This window comes from Crinia signifera, chromosome 5 (genome assembly GCF_055691185.1).
Source record: "Crinia signifera chromosome 5, ASM5569118v1, whole genome shotgun sequence".
NCBI lineage: Eukaryota > Metazoa > Chordata > Amphibia > Anura > Myobatrachidae > Crinia > Crinia signifera.
The window spans coordinates 335,259,586-335,278,370 of record NC_139221.1 but is presented as its reverse complement, the minus strand read 5'-3'; the positions used below and the strand labels follow the sequence as shown (position 1 = coordinate 335,278,370).

General features: G+C 50.2%; 1 protein-coding gene across 1 annotated transcript; it reads right to left on the bottom strand.

The window, feature by feature from the left end:
• Positions 1-5,385: 5,385 nt before the first annotated feature.
• On the bottom strand, positions 5,386-15,934 carry ZFTRAF1 (zinc finger TRAF-type and ring finger containing 1). The gene is made up of 4 exons (XM_083145082.1): positions 15,627-15,934; positions 8,994-9,232; positions 7,670-7,881; positions 5,386-5,972 (listed from the first exon to the last, which is right to left on the bottom strand). Exons 1-4 carry the CDS (start codon positions 15,858-15,860, stop codon positions 5,581-5,583), a joined length of 1,077 nt encoding a protein of 358 aa, XP_083001208.1. The 5' UTR covers positions 15,861-15,934; the 3' UTR covers positions 5,386-5,580.
• Positions 15,935-18,785: the final 2,851 nt, after the last annotated feature.

Here is an 18,785-nt window from a genome sequence, read left to right as displayed (position 1 = left end):
CGGGCGGAAGTGACGCGCGAACGCTTGGAGGTGCCGGGCGGAAGTGCTGTGTGTCCGTGGACCTGACACTGGGAACATGAAAGGGCTGCATTACGGCATATAGTTATGCCAAAGATAAGCCAATATATTAACAGTTAAATACGATGAAGTGTATTATGATGTACTAAACAAATACTTCTAATGTTTAGAAAAATAAAATCAAGAACATTGATTCAAAAAAAGAACAGGTTAATCATTCCATGAGTGGTGTCCAGCAGTACATATATGCCAATCACTGTGTTCATTTCTAGGCAGGATTGATCAGCAATACTTTATTTCCTTTTTATGTGCTTATTGACCCAATTTAACAGTCTAATAATAGCAGACATCAATCACAATTGGTTTGTATAAAACAACTCAAAACACAACATAAAAAAATAAGAAGACAATACCGTATCAATTGATTTTTTTTCTAAACATTAGATGTATTGTTTATTACATCATAATACACTTCAACTTATTTAACTGTTAATATATTGGCTTATCTTTGGCATAATTATATGCAGTAATGCAGCCCATTCATGTTCCCAGAATAGGGGATGCAAAACTGTTTTTCTGTCAATAAACAGAAGTGATATGTAAAATGATACATTATACTGCTTTCACATTGCAGAAACGGGTATTGACCCTGTATTCTTAAATGGGACTTTAAAACGGGTCTGAACCTTAAGACCTTTCACATTGCAGGTGAAAACTGTTTTAAAAAGCATTTAATACCATTCACACATTCAACCTGTTTAACCCCCAAGGGACACGTTTCAAGCCATAGAAATAGAGCTGTTCACACTGCCTGAAAAACGGCTTTTTAAACGTGTTGAAATACCAGTTAACTTTAACCGGTAAATCAACTCTGGCACCTTCACACTGCAGCCTTAAACGTTTTAAAATGGAAAAAAACGGCAATATACCTTTTTAAAAGTGCGATGTGAAAGGGGTATAAGACAGTTACACTGTTACTTGTAATACTTATTGTAACAGTTACTGTTTTTCAATAACAGACTGCAACAGTTATTTCTTACAGTATTTATGTACACAGGATTGTCTATCTTTGTATATGCACTGCAAAGAGAGCAGCATAAATCCAATTATCTCCTCACTGGGATGGAATTCGCAAGATCTAACAACCAGACACTGTTATTGATAAGACAAAACATACCACACTCACAGTGCTCCAAAAAATGCTAAATAGTATGTGTTTTTTTTTTTAATTCATTGCTTTCAAAAACAGTGCAGGGTTTTTTTTTATACTTGATTGACATTACTATCACAAAACATTCCTAACTTCATATAAGGTTGTGGAAAATGTAATCATCTTTACTCCATATGTGCTAATGTCCTGTAATATAGAAGGTTGGTCGGACATTACTAGGGAAAAATGTAATGAGGCTTTCTGTGAACTGTTGTATCACTGCCTTTTGGCCCTTATTCAAACCTGATTGGGGCACATGTTACATCTGCCCCACCTGCAGTGCAGCATTTGTTTTGCCCATTTTGAGAACAAATTTGTACTGCGATCAGATCTGATTAATGGTCATTGTGCAGTGTTATATTTCACACAGTGTCACTGAAATTCCATTTAGAGTATTTGTGCTTCTATTATAAACACGTTCAGGAGAAAACACACAATATTCACAATTGTGACCATGAAAACGGGTCATTTATCAGGGATTATTTCTCCCGCCAGTCAGTCACTTTGCACTAGGACAAGCTCGTACTCTCTTACTATGCTAAAGTATATAAACCACTTCAGTGGCATTCACGTAGAATTTCCAGGCCGATCAGTAATGCTGAAGTCGGCAAACCCGGAAGTTCTCAGTGCGGTACTTTGCACTAATCTCCTGACTGAGTTTGTTGCCAGGAGACCTCATAAATGAGCTTATTGTGCCATCTTGTGGCTTTCAGCAGTATTGCTCAGTGTGCACCATTATATAGCTGAAAGTATCAGTATGAAGCAGCTAAATGTAACATTACCACAGCCAGCAGTATCCAGCTGAATAATGACCAGAAGAAAGAAAGCAAATAAGCAGAATGGCAGAAGAAGCAAATGAAATGTATACTGAGGTAAGTTTTCCTTTTATGAAAGATGAATCTGTAGGTGATTTTAGCCTTTCAGAATAAAGTATTAGAATTTGTTTATATCATTTTGCTTAAATACTCTGCCTTCCATTCTGAAAACGACTTTATTCTTAAATACATTTTTGCAAGATGAGTTTTTATGATCAACTCATCATTTAAAAACCCGCCACTGAAGGGGTTAATGAACCAATCGAAGACGTCCTGACGTAATATAATTAGATCGGAGATTCTTCATAGGTTTCATTATTTTCACCTAAAGAGCGAAACTTCAGGCCTCTTGCCGGAACAGAAGACGTTGACTCAGAGCAAAATGCTTTTGTACGTTTCTTATTCAGGTCAAGTCACAACTTTCCCACAATAGCCCATTCTGAAGATCTCAATTTAAAATTTTTCACTCCGTCCTAATTATTATATATATATATAAACACACAAACTACCGTTCAAAAGTTTGTGGTCACTTAAAAATGTAATTATTTTTTAAAGAAAAGCATTGTGTGTGTGTGTGTATTTCAAAGAAGACAACATTAATCAGAAATACACTCTATACATTGTTACTGTGGTAAATGACTATACAAGCTGCAAACGTCTGGTTATTAAAGGAATGTCTACATAGGTACAGAGGCCCATTTCCAGCAACCAGCACTCCAGTGTTCTAATGGTACATTGTGTTTCTAATTACTTTAGAAGACTAACGGATGATTAGAAAGCCCTTGTGCAATTATGCTGAAAACATGTTTGCTTGTTAGAGAAGATATAAAACTGGCCTTCCTTTAAGCTAGCTGATTATCTGGAGCATCACATGTGTGGGTTCCACTATACTCTCAAAATGGCCAGAAAAAGAACTTTCATGTGAAACTCGACAGTCTATTCTTGTTCTTGGAAATGAAGGCTATTCCTTGTGAGAAATTGCCTAGAAAATGAACATTTCCTACAACAGTGTGTACTACTCCCTTCAGGGTACAGCACAAACAGGCTCTAACCAAAGTAGAAAGAGAAGTGGGAGGCCACTATGCAAAACTGAGCAACAAGGCAACTACATTAGAGTCTCTAGTTTGAGAAATAGACACCTCACAGGTCCTCAACTGGCAGCTTCATTAAATGGTACCCGCAAAACGCCAGTGTCAATGTCTACAGTGAAGAGGTGGCCTTCTAGGCAGTCCAGAACAATGGTTCCGATCTTCCTCTGTCCAATGTCTGTGTTTTTTTGCCTACACTAATCTTTTCCTTTTATTGGCCAGTTTTGGATACACCTTTATCTTTGGCACTCTGCCTAGAAGGCCAGTATCCTGGAGTCGCCTCTTCACTGTAGACGTTGACACTGGCATAAAGCTGCCAGTTGAGGACCTGTGAGGCATCTATTTCTCAAACTAGAGAATCTAATGAAGTTGTCTTGAATAGTGGCCTCCCACTTCTCTTTCTACTTTGGTTAGAGCCTGTTTGTGCTGTACCCTGAAGGGAGTAGTACACACTGTTGTAGGAAACATTCAGTTTCTTGGCAATTTCTCACAAGGAATAGCCTCCCACTTCTCTTTATAGAAAAAAAGTTATTGAAAGACTACCGCACCAGGACTAGTATACTTGATATTTGTTTAACGAGAAGGACAAAGTATATCCCTATTACAATATTATTGATGAAAATATTACTATATTTCAATGTGGGGTGCAGCCTCAGACTGTAAGATTAGATTAAACACAAAGAAAATGATAGTGTATGTATATGGTGCATAAAGGATCAGAATATTTGCCATAAATATGTTTTTAATTCAAAGAAATAAAGTGATTTAAAATGTGCTTTATTTGAAATCACACTTTATTTCTTTCAACACATTTCTCTTACTTATTTTAACATACTTAAAACTATTAAAAGTTAGTTTTTATGATAAATATACTGACCCTTTGTGCGCCATATACAGACACTATTATTTTCTTTCTACTTTGGAAACAACCTGTTTGTGCTGTACCCTGAAGGGAGTAGTACACACTGTTGTAGGAAATGTTCAGTTTCTTGGCAATTTCTCACATGGAATAGCCTTAATTTCAAAGAACAAGAATAGACTGTCGAGTTTCACATGAAAGTTCTCTTTTTCCGGCCATTTTGAGTGTTTATTCAAACCCACAAATGTGATGCTCCAGATACTCAACTAGCTCAAAGGAAGGCCATTTTTTATATCTTCTCTAATGATCAAACCCATTTTCAGCTGTGCTAACATATTTGCACAAGGGCTTTCTAATCATCCATTAGGTTTCTAACGTGATTAGCATACATAATGTACCATTAGAACACTGGAGTGCTGGTTGCTGGAAATGGGCTGCTAAACACCTACAGTATGTAGAAATTATTTTAAAACCAGACGTTTGCAGCTAGTAGTCATTTATCACAGTAACAATGTATAGAGGGGATTTCTGATTAATTCAATGTTATCGTCATTGAAAGCAGCAGCAGCGCCTTTCTTTTACAAATAATGACATACCTAAGTGACCCCAGTGTATTTTCCTGGTGTGATGAGGTTTGCTGAGAACTACTGGCGATACCACTGCCCATGTAAATAATCATTCCATGGCTGGTGGAGTATTTCATGGTGACACATTAACCCCGGCATATTAGGCTTAGCTGCCCCATGTCTTTATATAAGCATGATCTGAGCACCGGTCAGCGATTGGGTAAATCCTGAGTCTAGTACTACATCCAGGCTCACATATCTCAGACCACAGAGCAGTCCATCATCTCCCATGCAATGTGGTGTAGACATGTCCAGGCACACGGCAGTAATTCCTGCTGCCACTGTAGCACGGTGAGGAAAGTCAGACAATGGCTGGTGACAGCTGCGTGGCGTAACTGGGCATCGATGGCATTAGATACCTGCGTGCAGAGAGGTCCCTTAAACATAACAAATCTGGGAAATGCAATGTTCCCGTTATGGGCATTACCACTTTCTGCCCAGTGGAAGTTCCACTATTTTACTTCCAGCACTAGAATGAGCCATTAGGGCCTTCCCCAGGACTATAGAGTATGAGGGTGATGGAGCAGGAGTGGTATAGTTGGGCAGAGGCTTATTCCATACTGGAATATGGTCAGGAGGACAGACATCAGTATGACATAGAGGAAAATAGTCCTTAATGGTGGCAGAGGTCAACGAAAGGACCTTCTCCTGCACCCACCCGATCCTTGGCGTTATCCCTAAACATTCATAGACGGGAGAACTAAAACCGCTGGCATTCTGGAGGAAGAACAGGAACAATGGTGTGTCGGAAGAATAAAGAGCGGGCACGGAGGAGGCACCCGGGCAAGCTTTAATGAGCGTTGGAAGGAGGGCGTGTCAGAGGGTGGATACATATCTAGCATACACATGCAAATTACAAATTAAAAGCATACAAATAAAACCTAAACACAAAACCCCTCCAGCTGCCCACATCCCGTCCGCAGGAAACAGGTCTACTCTAGAAGCCGGCTGAGGGAAGTCAGGGTCACTTCTGGATCTGGAATATAAAGAGCCGCAGATTGATGTTCTTGGCGGCCAACAGTTTGTTACATTCCACGGAGTCTATGATGGGTAGCGGCACGTACTCAGTCTCGTTGTTCTCATTGGTGAACACAAAGGGATAGATAACAGGGTGGATCTTCACATCGTCATAAGGACCTTTGAGCAGCAGGAAGGAGCACTCCATGGAGAAGTTGATCTTGCTTTTGAGAATGAGCTGGAAGGAAAGGGTTCGCTTGCAAGACAAATTGGGATTTCTTTCTGAGTCGTTAATGCGTGCCTTCAGGACCCAGGTCTGGTTGAGCACGGTGAAACGCGGCGTCTCATAGTACAGGCGGGTTATGAAGTCGTCTGTTCTGTACGGCCGGAACTGGACCTCTGTGACAGGGGCGGAGGGAGAAGAGAGAAACAGTTACCGTGTGAAGGTGCCATCTGTACATTCCCCCGTCTGCACCACATTACCTGGTACCGGCCAAAGTTCGCCTGTCGCTTCTGCACTGGTTTGCCTCAAAAAGGGGAAAGGGAGATGAATGCGCTAACTACTGTTACAGAACATATGCAGTAAACGGTGAGACAGATACAGACATGGTTCTCGGACGATATACCTGGCAATATTAGCCTAAGCGGCTACCTGCCTTCTAGAGGTCACTAACAGCATTACATCTGGGCAAGAGGTCTTCCGAGTCCACCTGTGAGCGTCTGATTTGGAACTTCTCTAGGAGATGTGACTTCTGATTGGACAATTCTATTGGACTAATGAGCCGCAAGAAGCGTCCTCCATAGACCATAGTTACTCCTGCATAGAATCATGACCCAGGGCTGCACCGTACAGTGGAACTGCGTGACATTACCAAACGCTCAACATTAGTTGTTGGATACAACTTAAAATGCATTTTGTAAGAACACACGGGACAGATCCAGTTCAGAAAATAAAGCAAGTTTATTCCAACGTGTTAGAGGTACAGATCTACAATATGGAGGATCCTCCCAGAGGGAACAGAACAGACATTACAGGAATAATACACAGTTATGTGTCCTTCAGGTGGAAAGCGGATCGTACAGACATGCAGGACACCGGCACTGGCCGTTACTTTATATGCACAAAAGTCCATCCGTAATAGAGGTGAAGGAAGATTAGAACGTTATTTCCAAGGAGTAACACTCTAAATATATTATCAGCACTAGACGTCACCACTTACCTGTTGTCCCTGCAAGCAGCTTATTACCCTGAGCCACCCACATAACATATGCCTGCTGGGACAGGACAAAACCTGGAGCCCGAATTGCCCAGAGCACTGGAGCCGGACACAGAACAGCTATGTGAACAGCTTAGAGGTATCAGAATGGAATATAAGAGAAAGATCCAGAAGAGAGAAAGAGAGACACACTCAAACACACACACACTAAGGCTCCTCCGCAGACACAAATATGGACAGACGGCAGGTCACAGCCCCCCCCACCCCATTGTCTTCGGTCTACGTGTGGTGTCCAGAAGCTATAGTCCTACAATCCTACATCCAGGCGGTGTTACTGCTGCCTTACCTCCCACCAGACCAAGCTGAAAGGCATCCATAATCCAAGCGACCTGAATTGGTGAAGGGGATGGGACCCAGGGGGAAGACTGCCTGTATAAGTGGGGCACAGTCATGCTATATGGAGCATCTCTCCATCTTCTCCTCAGGGCTGGTTCCCGACAACAAGAATGATAACAGACACCGTGGACGCCGCTCACCCGATGGCAAATATACAGCGTGTACGGAGAACATTAGCGAGTTACATGCCATCAAGGAGACCGAAACTTGAGGGTCACTTCATAAAGATCAGCAGCTGAGTCTCAGTGACAGCTGCCCCTCTTCATGTCCTTGGTGGCTCTTACACTAAAATAAAACATGAACCGTGGGGATGTTGGACTAACCAAGCTCTTCAGTGGCCGCAGAATGAGAGAGAGATCCCGATCGACACCTACAAAGCAAAAAAGTGACATGCACAAAGAACGGGTGTGTATCATCTAATTAGTGACAGCCCCAGAGACACGTGTCAGCGATACGGCCACGTGGCCCAGGTGTAGACCTTACCTGTGTAACCAATCTTCTCAAAACTCAGCAGCCCAAAGACGCTGTTGTACAACTGCATCTCCTTCTTGTGGGACTGGTCCATCTCATCGAGTATCTCCATAAGCTCGTTCCCAGTCTTGGTGGGATGACAACACTCAGACTCGTGCACCGTCAGCTCATGGAACGGACCTTGCCACGGGCAGCCGATCCGCTTGTATTTACACTGGGTTACTCTGCAGGGAAACAGATACAGTGTTATATAGTCCATTTGCTATTTACATGCATCATACAATTCACGGTTAACAACTCGGAACGTGTTTAGAACTAGAATCTGTGTATATTTTCATAGGCCATAATTCCAAACTATCTATGATGTGCTGACTGATTGTCTAATACAGGGATATGGCAACGGAAGTGAGACATACTACTGTGACCTACAGCTGGACCAAATGGCAGAAGAACCACACGTTTCACCACCAGCGACAGTAAGAAAGTCTACTCAATGCTATGTCAGTTCCGCTACTGGACCCAGTGATTCACAACTATGACTGCTGAACATCCAGCAATAACTGCACAGAAATACCAGGCACCTAAGACTGCATCGTTACTGGCCACGGCAACGCTGCTGTCTCGTTACTGGCGACGGCAACGCTGCTGCCTCGTTACTGGCGACGGCAACGCTGCTGCCTCGTTACTGGCGACAGCAACGCTGCTGCCTCCTTATACAGGCGACAGCAACGCCTCGTTACGGCAACGCTGCTGCCTCCTTATACTGGCGACGGCAACGCCTCGTTACGGCAACGCTGCTGCCTCCTTATACTGGCGACGGCAACGCTGCTGCCTCCTTATACTGGCGACGGCAACGCTGCTGCCTCCTTATACTGGCGACGGCAACGCTGCTGCCTCCTTATACTGGCGACGGCAACGCTGCTGCCTCCTTATACTGGCGACGGCAACACTGCTGCCTCCTTACTGGCGACAGCAACGCCGCTGCCTCCTTATACTGGCGACGGCAACGCTGCTGCCTCCTTACTGGCGACGGCAACGCCGCTGCCTCCTTACTGGCGAAGGCAACGCCGCTGCCTCCTTACTGGCGAAGGCAACGCCGCTGCCTCCTTACTGTAACTAAGCCCACCGCCAGCCCTTGTACATGAAATGCCCTCCACACCTACTGGATTGTGAGCTCATGGGTCAGGGACAGCTTTATTTTTCACCTCACATCACTATAAATAACACTAGGAACCACAGGTTAGACCATTACAACAATTCAGTGACCACATAAGCATATACAATGTACAACAAGCCCTACATATAGCCTCGAGGAGACATGAAGGGGGTTCCGTACCGGTCCTGGCACTCCTCCTTCTTATGTCTGTCCAGCAGGGAACGAGGGAAAGGTTTCAGGCAGAAGCCACAGTCTGAGGGCAGCTCGCTCACCGCCTTCTCCACGGCGAGGTTCCGACAGCACAGGCTCTTGCTGATCTCACACCGGCAATTGGGGCACGTAGCCTGTTCCTCCTTCAGCCGAGCATCGGCCAAGAGATGGATGAAGCAACCAGCACACATCAGGTGGCCATTGGTGCACTGCAAAGGAGAAAGAACTGGGCTCAGGAGAGCGGCATAGCAGGACTTCACATATCATGTGTCACGGTCCATACCATCTACGTGGTTGGGAATGGGACCCCATCGCTGACCATGCTGGTGGTCAGAAGACCGACCCCGGCGTCCCAATGGCCTCAATCCTGACGGTTCTATGGAAAGTATTGTAACCTTTTCCCCTCCCTTTAACCCTCCTTACCCACAGCCTAGAACCTACCGGCCAAGCTACATGATTCTTATGTTCAGGATAACACCGCACTGACATCTCACCTGTGTAGTCTACACATGGATCATAGCCACCAATGGAGTCAACCAGACTTACAGTAGACCCTCTGCTAACTCTCGGATCTTTGTAGAATTCCAGGTTCCCGCATATGAATGATCAGGGATCTAGTGCACTTCCTCTGTTACCGCTTGGCAGAACAGTCCCCTGTGGCTTCTAGGGGTACTGCAATCTGACTGAAAGGATCAAGCTCAGAAAAGCCTATTTATGAGCATGAATTAATGTTAGACTATAACCAAACATTTGGAGATCCTTTGTGTAAACCAGGCACTCACCGACCATTATAATGGCTTTTTAGCCAACAGTAAGACTCGCAAGCCCTTCATTCCGTGCACTTTATCCTTGGGATGGACTGGCTGGGGTTGCGTGGTTCCCCATTCATCGATGCTGAATTGTTACCACTAATTGTTAGGAATGTTCTGCTTCCCGGGACAGAACATTCTACACCTAGTAGGGCAGAGTACGCTCATATCCGCTATGGTGTCTGCGTAGAATCAGTATCTGGGGATTATGGGTAATATTCATCATTTATACTATTTTATGAAATCTGATCTGTGAGAGAACGTTCCAACCAGACATTACATAAATATATACATTGCTACTGTGTTGGTGTACTGTACGTAACACCCTAGGGCGATTTCCATTATTGGGGCAGATCTCTGACAGAAGCAGCAGTTTAATCTGACCCACAGCATAATGGTGGGCTTCACCAAGCAGCCTGATGCTATTACACACAATCACGTTGTCATCTGACCCACAGCATAATGGTCGGCTTCACCAAGCAGCCCGATGCTACAATTACACACTGAAACGCGTTGCCATCCAACCCACAGCATAATGGTGGGCTTTACTGAGCAGACTGATGCTACTATTACACACTGAAACGCGTTGTCATCCCACCCACAGCATAATGTTGGGGTTCACTGAGCAGCTCGATGCTATTACACACTGAAATGCGTTGCCATCTGACCCACAGCATAATGGTGGGCTTCACCGAGCAGCCCGATGCTACTATTACACACTGAAACACGTTGTCATCTGACCCACAGCATAATGGAGGGTTTTACAGAACAGCCTGATACTATTACACACTGAATCACGTTGTCATCCAACCCACAGCATAATGGTGGGCTTTACTGAGCAGACTGATGCTACTATTACACACTGAAACGCGTTGTCATCCCACCCACAGCATAATGTTGGGCTTCACTGAGCAGCTCCATGCTATTACACACTGAAACATGTTGTCATCTGACCCACAGCATAATGGAGGGTTTTACAGAACAGCCTGATACTATTACACACTGAAATGCGTTGCCATCTGACCCACAGCATAATGGTGGGCTTCACCAAGCAGCCGGATGCTATTACACACTGAAACGTGTTGTCATCCAAGACACCCTTGATTGTCCAAAATATGTCCCCTCTGATGTTACAGTCTGCCACAGGTGACCTATGCGAGAGTCAGGCACATTGCAGGCGGGGTCACCACCGAGGCCCCAGGTTTATCAGGCCAGGACAGTGGACTGGCTGCATATACAGTATTACCGTAGGTCTCGTCTGTTTCTCCTGGTTACCGGCTTGTTCTGGACAGGAAGATCTATGTATGCCCAGATCAGCACATTACACAACATAAAGATACTGGGTCTGATCTCTAATCAAAGCTGTTAGTAAGCTGCTGCCCAGACAGAGTGTAATTTATTTTATTTATTAACAGTTTCTTATATAGCGCAGCATATTCCATTGCGCTTTACAATAGCAGATCCCGCCCAGTGTAGATTAGCGAGTGAATGGCGAACCAATAGCAGATCACAATACTCAGCAAATCCATACGCAATTCCCAAACCAACAAATGACTTTCCCAGTCTGCAAATGTGAGTAACGCTGACCCTCCCACAACTGTGCGACAGAGACCGACTGATCCGGAACAGACCCTCCCTGATGTCGCCTGGGCGCTGCGGAACAGACAGCACAGACCCTTCCACAACTGTGCAACAGAGACCGGCTGATCCGGAACAGACCCTTCCTGATGTCACCTGGGCGCAGCGGAACAGACCCTCCCTGATGTCGCCTGGGCACAACGGAACAGACCCTCCCACAACTGTGCGACAGAGACCGGCTGATCCGGAACAGACCCTCCCTGATGTCGCCAGGGCACAGCGGAACAGACCCTCCCTGATGCGCAGCGGAACAGACCCTTCCTGATGTCGCCTGGGTGCAGCGGAACAGACCCTTCCTGATGTCGCCTGGGCGTGGTGGAACAGACTCTCCCTGATGTTGCCTGGGTGCAGCGGAACAGACCCTTCCTGATGTCGCCTGGGCAGAGGAACAGACTCTTTCTGATGTCACCCGGGCAGAGAGGAACAGACCCTCCCTGATGTCACCTGGGCTCAGCGGAACAGACCCTCCCTGATGTCGCCTGGGCACAGCGGAACAGACCCTCCCTGATGTCGCCTGGGCACAGCGGAACAGACCCTCCCTGATGTCGCCTGGGCACAACGGAACAGACCCTCCCTGATGTCACCTGGGCACAGCGGAATAGACCCTCCCTGATGTCGCCTGGGCACAGTGGAACAGACATCACAGACCCTCCCTGATGTGGCCTGGGCACAGCGGAACAGACGTCACAGAGCCTCCCTGATGTCGCCTGGGCACAGCGGAATAGACCCTCCCTGATGTGGCCTGGGCACAGCGGAACAGACGTCACAGAGCCTCCCTGATGTCGCCTGGGCGCAGCAGAAAAGACCCTTCCTGATGTCGCCTGGGCACAGCGGAACAGACCCTCCCTGATGTCACCTGGGTGCAGCGGAACAGACCCTTCCCTGATGTCGCCTGGGCGCAATGGAACAGATGTCACAGACCCTCCCTGATGTCGCCTGGGCGCAACAGAACAGACCCTCCCTGATGTGGCCTGGGCACAACGAAACAGACCCTCCCTGATGTCGCCTGGGCACAACGGAACAGACCCTCCCTGATGTCGCCTGGGCATAGCGGAACAGACCCTCCCTGATGTCGCCTGGGCACAGCGGAACAGATGTCACAGACCCTCCGTGATGTGGCCTGGGCACAGTGGAACAGACCCTCCCTGATGTCGCCTGGGCATAGCAGAACAGACCCTCCCTGATGTCGCCTGGGCACAACGGAACAGACCCTCCCTGATGTCGCCTGGGCATAGCAGAACAGACCCTCCCTGATGTCACCTGGGCATAGCGGAACAGACCCTCCCTGATGTCGCCTGGGCGCAGCGGAACAGAGGTCACAGACCCTCCGTGATGTGTCCTGGGCACAGTGGAACAGATGTCACAGACCCTCCCTGATGTGGCCTGGGCACACTGGCGTCTTTCCTGACACTCCCAGAAAACATCCGATTACCACCCCTGAACGCCAGTCAGGCACATTGTGAGGGGATTGCAATGACATCTATAGACTATTTATTTGGGCTCGCTCATGTGCAGTCATTCGATAATCAGATTGCTTATTTGCACGAGGGATCATGTCAGAACAGGGCGCTGTCTGTTATAGAGAGTTCTACGCAGTAGACAGGAACGTTCTCATAGGTGATATGCTCTGTTCCCCGAAGAGAGAGAGTTACTGGTTTACTTCATTGGTTATTACCGTCTGACAAAGGTTTCTGTATGGGTTGTATGGATATCTAAGCACCAGCGAGCTGCGGGTGGGGCACCAGCGAGCCGGGGGTGGGGCACCAGCGAGCCGGGGGTGGGGCACCAGCGAGCCGCGGGTGGGGCAGAGAGACTGGGGGTTTTTACTTTCTGCGTGTCAGCTCCACAGCCGCCTCGGTCAGTCATCTCTCTGGGAGTCCAGTATGTGAAGGGGGATCGGACTGAGGAAGTGCTAGCTCTCTCTAAAACCATATTTTCACCAAAATAACCAGGTCACACACAGGATTTTCAACCCGGCATTTTAGTGGCTAGCCTTCCCATGTCCGCATTTCACTCCTTTTTCACCGAAACACAAGAAAGCAGGGCCACCGGCAGGTTGTCAGAGGTGGGGGTCAATGAGGTGGGAAGGTCGGCAGCGGGAGGTTTGTGGTGTGTGTGTGGGGTGGGTATCAGTGATGGCCGAGTGGACACCGGTGAGGGGAGGTAAGCGATGTGCGGGCACTGGCAGAGACAGATAGGCAATCTGGCTGGCAGCAGCAATGGCCAGCCTCCCCTGCCCGGCTCAAAAAAACAGGGTAAGAGCGTTTCCACGGCTCAATACCGGGGTTTTAACTGCTAAAAACCTTGCTCGAGTCCTGGGTAAGAATAATTTTTGCCTGGTCAACATTTCCACTGACAAAAATCCTTGGATGCAAAACCCAAGAATTCTAGGTTGGTGGAAAGGGTGCCGGACGGGGTCCCGACAGGCATTTACCAGACGTCGGGATCCCGACTGTCAAAACACTGACAGCCGGGTTCCCGACTGCCGTCGGCTATTTTCCCTTGCGTAGCGAGCCAATGTGCCCGCACCGAGCGCACAAGCCCGCAAAGGGCTTAGTTGCGCTCACCATGCTGTCTATGTGCGGCCAGTCGGGATCCTGACGTCGGGCTAATGACTGTCGGGATCCCGACTGTCGGACCCCTGTACCACACCAGGTGTGGAAAAGGGTATAAGCAGGTGGATGTAACGTGGGTGTAACGTGGGTATAATCCCGGTCTGTGCCGTATAGGGGGGTGGAGGTAACGTGGGTATAATCCCGGTCTGTGCCGTATAGGGGGGTGGAGGTAACGTGGGCATAATCCCGGTCTGCGCCGTATAGGGGAGTGGAGGTAACGTGGGTATAATCCCGACCTGTGACGTATAGGGGGGGTTGAGGTAACGTGGGTATAATCCCGGCCTGTGACGTATAGGGGGGGAAGGGGGTAACGTGGGTATAATCCCGGCCTGTGATGTATAGGGGGGGTGGAGGTAACGTGGGTATAATCCCGGCCTGTGCCCTATAGGGGGGTGGAGGTAACGTGGGTATAATCCCGGCCTGTGCCCTATAGGGGGGGTGGTGGAGGTACCGTGGGTATAATCCCGGCCTGTGACGTATAGGGGGGTGGAGGTAACGTGGGTATAATCCCGGCCTGTGCCGTATAGGGGGGTGGAGGTAACATGGGTGAAATCCCGGCCTGTGATTTATAGGGGGGTGGAGGTAACGTGGGTATAATCCCGGCCTGTGCCCTATAGGGGGGTGGAGGTAACGTGGGTATAATCCCAGCCTGTGCCCTATAGGGGGGGTGGTGGAGGTACCGTGGGTATAATCCCGGCCTGTGACGTATAGGGGGGTGGAGGTAACGTGGGTATAATCCCGGCCTGTGCCGTATAGGGGGGTGGAGGTAACATGGGTGAAATCCCGGCCTGTGATTTATAGGGGGGTGGAGGTAACGTGGGTATAATCCCGGCCTGTGACGTATAAGGGGGGGGGGGTATCGTGGGTATAATCCCAGCAGTGACATATAGGGGGGTGCAGGCCTCAGGGTGCACAGGCCTCAGGGTGCAGGGGGGACGGGACGGACTGGCCTTGGGGTGCATGGGGTACGGACAGGCCCCCGGGGAGCAATATGGGGGGGGGAAGGAAACAGGTCCCTGGGTGCAGAGACAGGTCACTGGGTGCAGGGGGGAGAGATAGGTCTCGGGGTGCAGGGGGGGGGGGTGACAGGTCTCGGGGTGCAGGGGGGGGGGGGGAAGAGGCAGGTCCCGGGGTGCAGGGGGTACTGACAGGCCTTGGGGTGCAAGAAGGGGGGGGGGGGGGGGGAACAGGTCTCGGGGTGCAGGGGGGGACAGGTCTCGGGGTGCAGGTCTTGGGGTGCAGGTCTCGGGGTGCAGCGGGGGGGAGGGGAATGGTCTCAGAGTGCAGGGGGCAGAGACAGGTCACTGGGTGCAGGGGGGAGAGATAGGTCTCGGGGTGCAGGGGGGGACAGGTCTCGGGGTGCAGGGGAAGAGGCAGGTCCCGGGGTGCAGGGGGTACTGACAGGCCTTGGGGTGCAAGAAGGGGGGAACAGGTCTCGGGGTGCAGGAGGGGGACAGGTCTCGGGGTGCAGAGGGGGGCAGGTCTCGGGGTGCGGGGCAGATCTCGGGGTACAGGAGGGGGACATGCGGCGGCCCCCTCACCTGGTAGACCGAGGCCTTGGGCAGGTCCAGGCAGACCGTGCAGCACAGCACCGAGTACAGCCGCTCCTCCAGCCGGACACTCCCGGGCTCAGCCTCCACCCGCAGCCGCTTCTTGGGTGGCCAGTCCGTGTCCTGCTCGGGGGGCAGCGGGAGGAGGCGGGCGGGGCCCGGGGGGTCCTCCTGATCGGCAGCGGAGGAGGAAGACGCGGCCATCGGCTCCCGGTCCTCCGACATCTTCTCGTCCTCCCCTCAGACGTCCGCCGCCGCCATATCTGTTATCGCCGCATCGCGCCCCGCCCCCCGCGACGTCACCAGCCACACGTGACCACCCAGCCGCCGCCATCTTTACTCCTCCTTCTCTGCCAGGCACTGTCCCATCTCCCCGCCCCGGCAACGTCACTCGCTGTCTATACGCCCCACCCCTCCCCGGCAACGTCACTCGCTGTCAATACGCCCCACCCCCTCCCCGGCAACGTCACTCGCTGTCTATACGCCCCACCCCCTCCCCGGCAACGTCACTCGCTGTCTATACGCCCCACCCCCTCCCCGGCAACGTCAATCGCTGTCTATACGCCCCACCCCCTCCCCGGCAACGTCACTCGCTGTCTATACGCCCCACCCCCTGCCCGGCAACGTCACTCGCTGTCTATACGCCCCACCCCTCCCCGGCAACGTCACTCGCTGTCCCCAATCCACTACACCCATCACCCTGTACCCACCACTACGCCCATCACCCTGTACCCACCACTACGCCCATCACCCTGTACCCACCACTACGCCCATCACCCTGTACCCACCACTACGCCCATCACCCTGTACCCACCACTACACCCATCACCCACTACACCCTGTACCCACCACTACACCCATCACCCTGTACCCACCACTACACCCATCACCCTGTACCCACCACTACACCCATCACCCTGTACCCACCACTACACCCATCACCCTGTACCCACCACTACACCCATCACCCACTACACCCTGTACCCACCACTACACCCATCACCCACTACAAACCTGTACCCACCACTACACCCATCACCCTGTACCCACCACTACACCCATCACCCTGTACCCACCACTACACCCATCACCCTGTACCCACCACTACACCCATCACCCTGTACCCACCACTACACCCATCACCCTGTACCCATCACTACACCCATCACCCTGTACCCACCTCTACACCCATCACCCTGTACCCACCACTACACCCATCACCCTGTACCCACCACTACACCCATCACCCTGTACCCACCACTACACCCATCACCCACTACAAACCTGTACCCACCACTACACCCATCACCCTGTACCCACCACTACGCCCATCACCCTGTACCCACCACTACGCCCATCACCCTGTACCCACCACTACGCCCATCACCCTGTACCCACCACTACGCCCATCACCCTGTACCCACCACTACGCCCATCACCCTGTACCCACCACTACGCCCATCACCCTGTACCCACCACTACGCCCATCACCCTGTACCCATCACTACGCCCATCACCCTGTACCCACCACTACGCCAATCACCCTGTACCCACCACTACACCCATCACCCTGTACCCACCACTACACCCATCACCCACTACACCCTGTACCCACCACTACACCCATCACCCTGTACCCACCACTACACCCATCACCCACTACACCCTGTACCCACCACTACACCCATCACCCACTACACCCTGTACCCACCACTACACCCATCACCCTGTGCCCACCACTACACCCAACACCCTGTACCCACCACTACATCCATTACCCTGTACCCATCACTACACCCATCACCCTGTACCCACCACTACACCCATCACCCACTACACCCTGTACCCACCACTACACCCATCACCCTGTACCCACCACTACACACATCACCCACTACACCCTGTACCCACCACTACACCCATCACCCACTACACCCTGTACCCACCACTACACCCATCACCCTGTACCCACCACTACACCCATCACCTACTACACCCATCACCCTGTACCCACCACTACACCCATCACCCTGTACCCACCACTACACCCATCACCCTGTACCCACCACTACATCCATCACCCACTACATCCATCACCCTGTACCCACCACTACACCCATCACCCTGTACCCACCACTACACCAATCACCCACTACAACCTGTACCCACCACTACACCCATCACCCTGTACCCACCATTACACCCATCACCCACTACACCCTGTACCCACCACTACACCCATCACCCTGTACCCACCACTACACCCATCACCCACTACAAACCTGTACCCACCACTACACACCTATCACCCTGTACCCACCACTACACCCTGTACCCACCACTACACCCATCACCCTGTACCCACCACTACATCCATCACCCTGTACCCATCACTACACCCATCACCCTGTACCCATCACTACACCCATCACTCTGTACCCACCACTACACCCATCACCCTGTACCCACCACTACACCCATCACCCACTACACCCTGTACCCACCACTACACCCATCACCCTGTACCCACCACTACACCCATCACCCACTACACCCTGTACCCACCACTACACCCATCACCCTGTACCCACCACTACACCCATCCCCCACTACAAACCTGTACCCACCACTACACCCATCACCCTGTACCCACCACTACACCCATCACCCTGTACCCACCACTACACCCATAACCCTGTACCCACCACTACACCCATCACTCTGTACCCACTACTACATCCATCACCCACTACATCCATCACCCTGTACCCACCACTACACCCATCACCCACTACACCCTGTACCCACCACTACACCCATCACCCTGTACCCACCACTACACCCATCCCCCACTACAAACCTGTACCCACCACTACACCCATCACCCTGTACCCACCACTACACCCATCACCCACTACACCCATCACCCTGTACCCACCACTACACCCATCACCCTGTACCCACCACTACACCCATAACCCTGTACCCACCACTACACCCATCACTCTGTACCCACTACTACATCCATCACCCACTACATCCATCACCCTGTACCCACCACTACACCCATTACTCTGTACCCACCACTACACCCATCACCCACTACACCCTGTACCCACCACTACACCCATCACCCACTACACCCTGTAC